Source organism: Rhopalosiphum maidis, chromosome 4 (genome assembly GCF_003676215.2).
Source record: "Rhopalosiphum maidis isolate BTI-1 chromosome 4, ASM367621v3, whole genome shotgun sequence".
Classification (NCBI taxonomy): Eukaryota; Metazoa; Arthropoda; class Insecta; order Hemiptera; family Aphididae; genus Rhopalosiphum; species Rhopalosiphum maidis.
In genome coordinates, this window is record NC_040880.1 from 33,304,584 (window position 1) to 33,317,002 (window position 12,419).

At 29.0% G+C, this 12,419-nt stretch overlaps 3 protein-coding genes across 4 annotated transcripts; 1 reads left to right on the forward strand and 2 right to left on the reverse strand.

Moving 5' to 3' along the window:
• Positions 1-43: 43 nt before the first annotated feature.
• On the reverse strand, positions 44-4,246 carry LOC113547927 (ADP-ribosylation factor-like protein 3). 2 transcript variants are annotated; one of them, XM_026948519.1, is made up of 4 exons: positions 3,571-4,246; positions 2,572-2,832; positions 1,326-1,562; positions 44-165 (listed from the first exon to the last, which is right to left on the reverse strand). In XM_026948519.1, the coding sequence occupies exons 1-4, from the start codon at positions 3,571-3,573 to the stop codon at positions 124-126; spliced, it is 543 nt and encodes a 180-aa protein (XP_026804320.1). In that variant the 5' UTR covers positions 3,574-4,246; the 3' UTR covers positions 44-123. The 2 variants fall into 2 exon arrangements, with proteins under 2 accessions (XP_026804320.1, XP_026804319.1); XM_026948518.1 differs by lacking the exon at positions 3,571-4,246 and having other exon boundaries at positions 2,572-2,841.
• Positions 3,782-8,474, forward strand: LOC113547929. The gene is made up of 10 exons (XM_026948520.1): positions 3,782-3,992; positions 5,327-5,498; positions 5,565-5,753; positions 6,265-6,423; positions 7,056-7,296; positions 7,355-7,472; positions 7,609-7,716; positions 7,775-7,930; positions 7,988-8,136; positions 8,366-8,474. The coding sequence occupies exons 1-10, from the start codon at positions 3,903-3,905 to the stop codon at positions 8,472-8,474; spliced, it is 1,491 nt and encodes a 496-aa protein (XP_026804321.1). The 5' UTR covers positions 3,782-3,902.
• A 694-nt stretch (positions 8,475-9,168) lies between these two features.
• On the reverse strand, positions 9,169-11,827 carry LOC113547926 (nucleolin-like). The gene is given in 7 exon segments (XM_026948517.1): positions 9,169-9,531; positions 9,596-9,736; positions 9,806-9,961; positions 10,035-10,093; positions 10,096-10,262; positions 10,323-10,413; positions 11,523-11,827. Coding segments are annotated over 7 exon segments (774 nt in total). The 5' UTR covers positions 11,566-11,827; the 3' UTR covers positions 9,169-9,414.
• Positions 11,828-12,419: the final 592 nt, after the last annotated feature.

A 12,419-nucleotide genomic window follows, 5' to 3' on the forward strand; every position in this document is an offset into this window, starting at 1 on the left:
ATATATATTTTACATGTTTAAAAAAATATAATAAAATATTACACTAATTAGTAATTCTTACATAAACCTATGAAACAAACTATAAAGTAATTAGAGTGAAAAATATTCAATAAATTAACATTATTACTTCTTTTTTACATTTTGACTGATCCATTCCAATCCTTCCTAGAAAAAATATTAAAGCAAAATAATCACATCATTGTAATAGTTAATAGTAAAACGATTAAAAACAATTTTTGTTATAAAAATAATTTTTTTTTATTACATAATATTTTATCATAGACGTAAATCGGTGGGGTATTACGGAGACTTATCTCCCCAGAACCTTAAATTAGCTCCACCCCTTTGTTAAAAATCTTTATAAACAATAAACTAAAATATTTTTAATTAAGTAATGATAATAGAAAATAATATTGGTAATATAATAGAATATTTCACTCGCCGTTATAAAATAATAAACGAAACTACATTTTTATATATGATGGTCATATTTAAGAAATGAAAATGTATTGCGCTCTGAATGTTGGTACCTAATAGGTAATAGAGTTACAAATTATTTTCGAAGATGTATATATCATTCAAATGTTTATATTTTGCCTAATATCATCATGATCCATGAACTTCCCGCAAAGGTAGTTTTTCGCCATGCACTGCAGAATAAAAAAGGTTGACGAAGTATTTCCAACGAAAATTAATTAATTTTTAAATAAATATACAAAATAAAACATAACTTTGTTGAACACATACTAACAAAGTTATTAATGTATTATAATACGTATAAAAATTATATACATAGTAAATAGTTAGAATCTATCTGTTAAAAATTCACAAATAACATCCTAAGTATTATTATTACGGTTTATTATCATAATAATAAATAACCATTGGTTTTGTTCTATTTTAGGCTATCTTTAGGTGAGAGCCGAGAGGTTATAAAAATAAATAATTTGGGTGTGTGTATAATATATTTTATACAAAGAGTTTTTAGCCCCCCCCCCCCAATATAAATCTGCGCTTTTGATTATGTAATATGTATAATTTATCATCATTAATCATCTTGATGTTAACACTTGTTAATACTAAAATATCGCAATAGCTACGCTGTTATATATAATCAAAATATGTATGACAAATTCAAACATTTTTTTTGTTTAGGATATAGAATATTAATTGTTTTGTTTTAATAGTATAGGTGTAAATGCGCGTGGAAATAGAAAATAAAATTTTTGATGTTTTTTCGGCTAAGGAATTTGTTTACTTTTTATCGTTTTTTTCTAACCGAAATAAAATCATAAAATATACATTGCGATTCGCGATTAACTTACTTTGATGCCTTCCCCGCGTATACCCGAACAAGCCTGTATTTGCCACGGCCGATCGCGAATTAGATGCAAATTCAGTTCTTGCGCTATTTCCGAAGCTTTTGCCGCCAGCGCCAAATCTTGTTTGTTGGCGTATACCAACACTGGTACACCAACCAATTTATCGTCGTTGAGCAGTTCGTTCAATTCGAATCCTGTTTCATCCACGCGTTTTCTGTCTGCGCTGTCTACTACGTAAATCTACAACACGAATTCAAATAAATATTTATTGAAGTATAAAATAATATATCAAATTATTAATTTAAAACACTTTAAAATTTAAATTAATAAACTCGACAATAAATGCGGTATAGTCCCATTTTCATATAATAAACGGTGCTGCAGATGGTCATTTCATATGCGCAATTTGGGTTAAATGTATGTCGTATGTGGATTATGAATGCTATATTTATATTAAAGTGACTCGTGGGATGTTTCGTTCCTTCCCCTCCCATCCCATAGATAAAATATTATAATTATCTATAGTAAAATAATTGTTATCAGCTGATCGCAATAAAAAATGACTGATAACATTTAACATTTTCAAATGTTAATATGAAATTTGGGAATGCTAAATACTCTCAAGCGTCTCCTAAATTAGTCATGATCATCTCCGTTTTATTAAATAACTTATTATAATAAAGGTATTTATTCAAATAAATTATGTTTCGGTATTTAATTTTAACATTTTAAAATCAATACATTATGTTTATAAAATAAATGATTTTGAGCAATAATTTGATACCTACTTAGATATAATCAATAACTTGCCTATAGTTATTAGCCCCACATAATATAATGTAATCAATAAAAATCAATAATCGTAAATGAAAAATAATGATTTTTATTATTAAAAAAAAAAAGAAGTTTGTATTATCATTTATTGCGTGATCTCCTTTAAGTGTGGTATAAAAATCCCAGGTGCTTAAAATGTATAGTCTTTAAATATACTTAAAATTTAAAAAATCGGAAATTAAATAATTTCATATTATTATTGGAAAAATAATGGTGAACATGACTCGCGAATCATAGTATATAATAGTTAGGTGTACGTAAATCATGAATCTACAGCTCTATAAAGTAATAAGAATTGTTGATAAGAGCTTTAGAATTAAAGGGAGAGGGCAATTATTAATAACTCCAAAGCCAAAGCCACATTCACCGGCCTTCTATTCGCAGTAATGCAAAATATTATATTATTGGCACTTACTAGTATGTCGGTGAATTCGAAATAATTGCGCCAATACGGTCTTATCTTACGTTGTCCTCCTATATCCCATACGTTCAGTTTCATGCCATCCGCCTGAACGGATTTAATATTAAAACCCTGCGTGGGCGTTATATGCGAAACGTCTTCGGACGCGAGTTTCTTCATTAACGTCGTCTTTCCCGCGTTGTCCAGACCCAGCAACAGGATGCGAAGCTCCTTGTCCGGCGATGATCGTAACCGCTTCAGCATCGACAACAACCCCTGCAGCATTTTGTCGTTCGATAATATATTTATGTACGAGTATATTATACGTGTAATGCGTAGGTGCTATAATATAAACTAATAAATAATAGCGTGATATAATAATTAATAGGTAATATATTGACAAAAACCACCCAAATTCCAATAATTATGCGATTAATGTCATTCATGTAGGTACCTGTACAGTGTACTTACATAAACTCTGTTATAGATGTATTAATATATTATAATCTATATTATGTTCTCGTCAAACAGAAAACTATATGCACGATAAATTTGAATATTAAAAATATAACATATTATATATAATCGCATAAGATATTCTGTTATACACTGCTGTTTATCTTACAAACAGGTTAAAATTTGATAATTTATATATTATCTAGGTGCGCAATATTGTATCTAAACATGCAAGTGTATAATTATATTGTTCAACACTAAATTTAGATCAAATTAAATACGCAAATTACAAAACGTCAATGTATTTATATATTATGTATTTTACTTATTAAACAATATAATGTAGGTGCCTGAGTATAATGTAAAATTTAAAACTACGATGTATTATTATTTTAAATAAATATGTTCAAGATACAATAATATAAAAAATTTAGTATTAGTACTGTTTAAATAAACTCGGTGGTACCTAGGTATATAACCTATATAATATAGGCTATACAGTTAAGTATTTATAAATATTTTACGACACCAAAAAACTGATTACAAATTTTAACTCACCATTTTTCGATAGGTAAGTACTGCAGGTCCAATCACCACACTTAGTCTACTGCAGTTTCCGTCATATTATTTTTTATTTTATAAAAAAAAAAAAATGAATATAAAGTAGGTACTTTATACTTTCTGAACAATAACGAAAGAGAACTATGTCATTTTCTATTGATTTTTGTTGTATATCGGATATGTTTTTTTTTTTGTTTATGTTCTTTGAGGCAATCGTGTTGCTATGGAAATAACAATATAATATTTGAAATTCTAATTACCTGTGTTGTATTGCATTGTGTGCAACTCATGTTTGGTAACGCAATCATCTCAATAACTTAGCGTACATTATGTTGCTCGAAGAAAAACATATTAGGAAAGTGATCAAAGGATGTTTCGAACTGGGAGTGCAAGTCTCCGAAGAACTAGCTTATGTATTTGTAAGTGCTCCTTGTAGGCTGTAATCAGCTATTAGGTATATTATATTGTACATACATCAACTAATATACAATTTAAAATTCGTAAAATGTATTTTATTTTATAACCGGTATATAGTGTGCGATTAAAAAAACGTTTAGAGTAGCAATGATAACATGATAAATATTATGTATATAAAGTACTTACCTATATACTTAAACGGTTAAACGAGAGATACACAGTCGTTTTTCTTTAGCGTTGTACTAAATATTTTTGTTTAAAAATGTTTAAGAAGGTTTTTAATAATTTTAAAATAGGTAACAAATATTTATTTTTACAACCAAATGCTTATAAATACTAAATAATTAGTGATAGAACAATTTATTTTATATAATATCTAATTATAAGTACTTAATAAATTAAACGCGTTCAAATCAATTTAAATTTTGAACAAATGCGTATTATTATTATTATTATTATTATTAGACATTTGTAGGTAAATGTTGTACCTGTACGGCTGTACCTTAACAGTATATACACTTATTATTAAAAATGTCTTTTATTATAGCATTTAATGTCTTCTTTTTAGCTATATAAATTACATAATTTTATAAGTACTTAAATTTATACTTAAGTTTTGGTCCACTATTCATTTTAACTATCAAGAAGATTCGAAGCGACGATTTTCTGATTTCGTCTAACACACACGTAACATAGGATTATAAACGTGTTCTATTTCTAACGTGCCGATTGATGTAATGGCTGTAATTCTTAAAATAACTAGAAATAATAATTAAGATGTCTTATCATAGTCCATAATATTTAGTATCAAAGTTATCTAATTACATACCCGCCAACCCACCCATATACCCCCCTCGCAAGAGCACATGCAGTTAAATCCCTTGCTAATACCTATCTGGGCACCACTTAAGTCTTCTTCAGATTGATTATGCCATATTTTTGATTTTAAATTCAGCAAAAATTAAAATAATAATAAGATTAATAAGACAATAAGATTTTTCAATCATTATTTTTTTTCATTATTTTAGGATTTTGGGGAATATCAAGAATCCAGGAAAGATGGTCCCAAGTAGACTTTTAAAATCTGTTTTCAGAATTCTTATTATCTTATCTCTTCATTATATCAATCGGTACATTGTACATGATACATTGAAAATATAACTTGTCTATATAATACATAATATGTTGGCCCAACATTGTTGGGCGTGTGTTAGATAAAAACAAAATTACTGCTTCCAATACATGTAGGTACCTATTTCAATTTATACGTTACAAAATATAGAGAAATCAAATATTATATATTTTTATATTGTTTATATTTATAATTATATTATAGTTTAAATGCTGGTTATTAAATCCCTATGTGAAGAATTTACAAAAACAGCCGTTTAAAAATGTAACGAATAAAATTATAGACCAATGTATTCAGCGTTTATCTATTCACAAGGACCCAGCTATATTATGCATTAAAATGCAATTACTCATAGAAAACGATTATAAATGTAGAGGTATAATATTAAACAATAAATTGATTAACTCCATAACATTATTATTTATTTACATTTCATTCACAGGATTTATTATAAATAAAGTTAATGAAGAAAATGATCAAAAAATTAGACCATTATTGAATGACATTCTAGATGATGTAGAATACACGGGAAACAAAATGAGTGCATACAATCAAAAAATAATACAGTACATAATTTTATCCAACTATATGGGAGATCCTACTTCACCAATACGTGTTCAGGAAATTTCTGGTTAGTAAATAGTAAATTTATCATCTAATAGCCATTATGCCGAGAGGGTAGGTACCTGAATTTTTTTAAATTTATCGGTGGAAAAAATATAGATTGATAGTGCTTTTCAACATACTTAGAAAAAACTAGTAAGATTCCAAAACAGCAAGTTTTGTACTCATTTAAACTTCTAGTCTATAGACTAGAATAATACTCATAATTTGATATTCTGATCATATGACCTACTGGCTATTGATCTATTGTTATGATTTATTAACACATCATCTCGTCGATTATACATTTCCTTGTTCAATAGCTACCCATTATATTGAATCGACTTCAATGTTTTTACAAAATATATTTATTTTGATATATTATATTTTTTAAACATTTTTTTGTAATGATTTTGGCGTCCGAGTAGTTCTATTACTTATTAGTTTATAATGGCACTGTCACTATGCGACATAAAAATAATCACTGCATTTAGGTAGATACATATCTAACATTATATGAATATCTTTTAATCTTTTAGATGCATTAAATAACGTATTAAATCAAACAAAATCATCAGCATTTGAAAACCAATTATCATCTTTAAAAATAAATCGATTGAAAGAAATATCAAACTTGGTATGTGGCATTTGGCTTCACAACATGGTCCGTAAAGATATTAAAGAAGAAACATTGGATAGTACGTAAATTAATTGTGTAAGACGTAAGTCACCAATCATAAAGAAAATAAACTTCAATTTCTAAGAATTTATGATATATTGATTAATTATAACAAATATTTACTAACTTATGTTATCATATATATATCGTCTAAGCATCTACCTAAGTTTTAAATTAATTTCGAATTTGTAGCGAATCCGATGCAAATAATATTTAATTATTGTTAATAATTTATAAGCCACAGAATAGCGTGTAAAAATAGGTTCGTTTCAACTGTTAACTGATACCCAACTATAGTAATAGGACGGGTATAAATAAATGAATTAGCTTAAAAAATAAAATAAAAAAAATATTTTAAAAATGCCATTGCATACCTATAGAAAGTACGTATAAATTTACGAAGTTCTCATGATTAACATTACTATTTAAAATTACAGCGAAATTGATTTATAATTTTCCCTAAATATCAAGTATTCAAAGAACGTATTACAAACCAAATAAATTTTAGTATCAGAAACTTCGCTAAAAATTGAATCACACGATGACATAAGAAAAATAATTGTTATAACAATATGTTCTTCATTCCTTTCTTAATCTAATGGACACCATTATAGGTTTTATATCTAATAATACTTACCTTAGATTTTTTAGTGATAGATACACTTCCTAATGCCGTTGATTTGCTTCTACAAAATATTAATCAAGAATTAAGAGAAAGTTCTAAGAAAGTAATAATGTTAACTTCATGGATATTTCAATACTATAAAGTATACAATGAAATATTAGCTCCAATATTTGTTATAAGGATAAATTTAGCAACTGTTACATTAAAAAAACTGAATGATTATAAAACTATATTGGTATTTTATCTACAGTATCAAAAAAATTTAGAGTATGTCATCATTTATGTCCACATTAAATATTTAATATTAATATAATTACATTTTTAGAACTATCAACAACGATTTAAATAAATTAAAAATTGAATTGCCTGCATTATTGAATAAGTTTAACTTCACATTGAAAGAAATAAAAAATACAAATAACTGTGATGGTGAAACAATTTTTGTAAGTACTACATTCTGTATATTATACATATTATTACATTTTTATAACTAATGTGAAATTGTAATAAAATTAAAATATCTTTTCATATAAATAGATACAATTAAAATTAAGTTTAAATTAAATATGAAACTTTTAGCCAGAACTCAACAATATATCAATAATTTGGAATGATATTAAAGGGATTATGAATTATTTGAGCATTACATGTAGTTTAATATTCACCATGAAGCAAATGACAAATGAAGTAATTTATATTATAGTAGAGTAAAAAAAAAAATATTGCTTTAAAATGTTATTTTTAGCTTATTAACTTTAATGAAGATTTTGATAGTATGTCAATCGTGAATACAATATCAACCAATAATGAAGAACTGTATACAATTTTTGAGACAAATCCATTACACCCCATGTGTGAATGGCATCCACCAACCAGTGCAAATATTGGAAGGAACTTTTTTGTATATGTTTAAAGTAGTCTTCTTTAAATTATAGAATAACCAAAGTTATGTATTTAGGCAGACGGATATTGTGTAGTGATGATAGTTGAAACCGAAGGAACATTAATAAAACATGACAAAACCTTTGGTGTAATACAATATTCTGATGAATGGTTTGGTTTTTCAAGTATTCAAGCAGCATTACATTTTGGTACAAAACCAACATAGTAAGTAATAATGCAATAATTTTTACAAAATAAAATTTTTTTTTTAAATTTATTTTATTGATACCTACAAGGTATGAAAAATAATTTGTTCTAAAATATCTTCATAGCCACTATAACTAAATTAACTAGAAGTACTTAAGTACTTAACACCACATGGTATAGTTGTACATAATCTTATCAATATTTATTATATTATAGATTACATATTTAGTAGACATAATATTTTCAGCTATTTGAACCACTTTTTAAACTTATTGAGGTCCAAAACACATTTATTATCATTTTTCCAATTATATGAACAAGTGGCAGGAATGCAAAAAAATTTCAATGAAATGTAAGTAGCAAATTGTATAATCTTTATATAACTGTATAATGTATATTTATAATTTATACATACATAGAATGAGTGAAAAAAACAAGTACAAGGATGCACAAGTGCAAACAGTACTTTATCTACATGACACAACTCCAATTAACAACATCATCCATAATTCAAAGGAAATAAAACAATGTATGAAAAAGAATAAGAAAGTAATTAACACTGCCAATAAAACATTAAAAGTAGCAACTCAAAGTGCACAAACTGTAGATGTCTATAAATCAGTACAAGTGCAAACCAAATTGTGTGATGTTGGCTCTAACACCATGAGTGAAAAAGCCACAAACACAAATCAGTCAGTTCCTCAATCATCCATAAGGTTTAAAAACAAGTCTTATGCAAGTGCCGAGTATGATGATATATACAGTTTAGCATGTTCAACTAAAACAATAAGGTCTACTAACAAGTGTCAAACAAAATTCAAAGACTAAAAACATCATAGGCATTAAATTATTATTATTCAATTATAAATTAATTATAATAAAATTATGATGTAGATTAATGTCTTAAAATTATTGTAAAAGTATTCTAAAAACACAAAAATGCTTGTTATAATTGTTTACAAATACGTTTATACATTCAAACATTTATAGCTAGATATTTATACCTAGCAAGTGTGCAAAGTATGAAAAAAAAGTTAAAAAAAATAATAATAAATTTCACTCAAAATTGACATCAACTTAAATCGCATGTCAAGACCATTTAATTCAAAATTTTTTTAGGAATGAAAAATTATAATACTTGAGAAACAGTTTCTCATCGATAAAAAAATTACCATGAATTTCCACAAATTGAAGAAACACAAAAGGAAAACATAATTTTAAGATAAATGAAAATTTTAGGGGGAGGGGAGGGAGTAGGATATTTCAGTAAACATTTTTTTCTAGTTCTTAAAACAGTTATGATATAAAATGATTTTTTAAGAACTTCATCATACCAAAAGTTCTGAAACGTTTTACTCCAATAACTTTCATCAAATCGTCATCGCAAATAGCATATTGTTTGTTAGATGGATCCTATAAACACAAAAATATATTAAAAATTTAATTTAATTTATAATCTTAAGATTATACAACTTACATAAAGATTTCTCTCTTTGATAATTGCCCACATTTTTTTAACAACTTCATGACGGGGTAAAGCTTCAGATCCCATGAGAGAAGCAAGTTCAGGACTAAGTGTTACTGATTTTGTATATCCACTATTACCTCCTCGTTTGGCCTGCAAATAAATTATTATTTAATACAAATGAAACATTTATGATTTATCAATTAATGTATTAAAATATACCCCAGCTTTCTTTGCTCCCTTCTTGGCTCCTTTCCAATCCTCATCACTATCACTGTCATCCTTCTTCTTACGTCCCCGTTTGGCAACAGGGGCCTTCTTTTTTGAGGGGGTACCTTTCTTAGGACTATAGTCACCGTCATTTTTGTCACCATCATCCTATATGAAATTAAATGTTGTTTATTTTTACTTATTATTAACAATTATTTAAAATAATTTAAATACTACTTACATCGTCAGAACCAGCACTTTCATCACTGCTATCTGCCTTCTTACGCTTAGGAGCAGCTGCTTTTTGGCTGGTTTCACTTCTTCTTCTTCTTCGTCGTCATCCTCATCGTCATTTTCTGCATCATCATCATCATCATCATTTTCATCATCACTATCACCTTTACCATTCTTTTTGGTCGCTTTAGCTTTTTTAATTGCTTCCATTACTAATGAGTCAATTTCTTTTTTCCTATATAATAACAATTATAGGTAATAATCTTTATTAATAATCAAAAGTTAAATATATTACCGATCATCAAGATCTGTGTCTAATTTTTTTTCAAGTTCCTGTCTTATTTTTTTCGCAGAGGTTTTTGTCAAATCTGCTGATTTTAGGAGAGCTAAAAACAAAAATAATTTGTTAGTTAAAATATAAGCACCAGAATTAATAATAATCCCAACAACCATACTTGGTCATCAAATTAATAATAACAATATGTATATTAAGATATTATTTATTTCTTATTAAATAGAATTTGATACTATTTAATGAACCCACGTCTTAAATAATATATATTATTGTATAACTTATCTATCTAAAAACATAAAAATCTACACAGATTATACAAAATATTTCTTAATATTGAAATAAATAAAAATCATCATGTTCATCATATTGACATATTTTACATGTTTCATTGAAAAAAACCCAACTCTATGGGCCTACATATTAATCTGTTTTTTAAGGGAAACATCTCATTGGAAAATTATATTTATATGAATAAATCATAAATAATGGTCAATAATATAGCATTGGCAATATTTTTTTGTGCACGATATTTAGTGAAAAAAAATTGTATCGACAAGTATAATCGAAAATCATAATCAGCGGCGGTGTAGTCGTGGAAGCGAATATTATTACGATATTCGGCCGTGGAATAGGAACGGTAGCGTCGCTGCCGACGGTTTAATTTATAGGACGCCGCTTTTGTTTACACCTAAGCCCGACGGGGCGCCATCTAGCAATCATTGACGGCGCGATTTGACGGCGGACGACTTTTATAACAAAAATTTATTCCCCGCGCCGAAATTTGCAGACGGAAAATTGACCGAAAAAAATGGATATGCACGAAACAACCGTTTAAACGGTCTAACCAACGGCCGGGAAAGCTTAAAAATTAAAACACCGGCGACGCCATTAGCACGCCGACCGGACGCGGGCCGGCTGCGCGCAGCGTCCGGGATTTGCGATAAAATAGTCAAGAACGAAAAAAGAATGTGATAGACGGCCGGTAAAAAGCAACTAAAAAGAAACGCGCGGAAACGGCGCCGAAATTGACGATTTGAACGAGCCGAGCCGCCGCCGACTACGACGAGCATCTTCACGCGATCGCAGTCTTAAACGGAAACCTACACGAATAGCGTTTACGGAAAATCTAAACGACAAATAATCGTAAAAAATATAAGCCGAACTTGATGCTGTTAGACAGTAGTGGTATACAATAATTACCGGCGATCTCTTTCTTCAGAGTTTCTTTGGACACGTCGGACATGATTGTATCGGCTTCGTCGTCAATTGGTTTTCTGTTGCCTCTCGGGAAACTGTGTGGAAAATGTTATAAGATTTTTCAAAAACGATTGCGTCGAACGTTTGGCTGACAGTTGTTCGACGGTTACTTCACTAGTGGCGAACTGGCGAATCACGAAAATTTCGGCGTACGAAAACCAACGAGCGTATATATGAAATGATCAAATGAACGACGGCAGTGTCGGTGTGTTGTGCTGGTCTGTGTGTGTGTGCGAGTGATGAGTTTGCGGGGGGGGTGAGGCAGTGGCGGGCGAACGCCGAACGATAGCGTATAGACGACGACGACGCCGCCGCCGTGCGCGCGCTCACTCAATGGCTGTCGGGGTGCGAGGCGGCAAAACGGTAATCGCGACGTTGCCATGTGCTGCCGGTCGTCGGGAAGCAGCGTTCCACAGACGCCGGCAGTACGACAACGTGGCGGCCGTTTCGTTTCGCGTTCTTAGTTCTTATAATATTTCTTTCTCACGGCCGATCGTTGGGGACTAAACGTAACGTAATACACAAATACCTATAAGGCCTTTGTCCTTTATTATTTTTCATCACTATAGGCTTAACGCGTCTGTTTTTGTAGGACAATGATTGCAGATGCGTTTGTTTTTATTAAGAATCCCATCAATTTATTAGAAATACAATCGTATTAACTATACACCTTTTATTATAGGAAGTAAAATAATTGTATGACTTAGAATAAATATGAAAAATAAGAAAACAATTTTACTACAACTCTCGAGTTAGTTACTATTGACGTGTTAAATATGTGAACTTCAATCACAATACTACTGCCCTATGTCTTTTGGTCAGGTTATTGAATTTGTATAA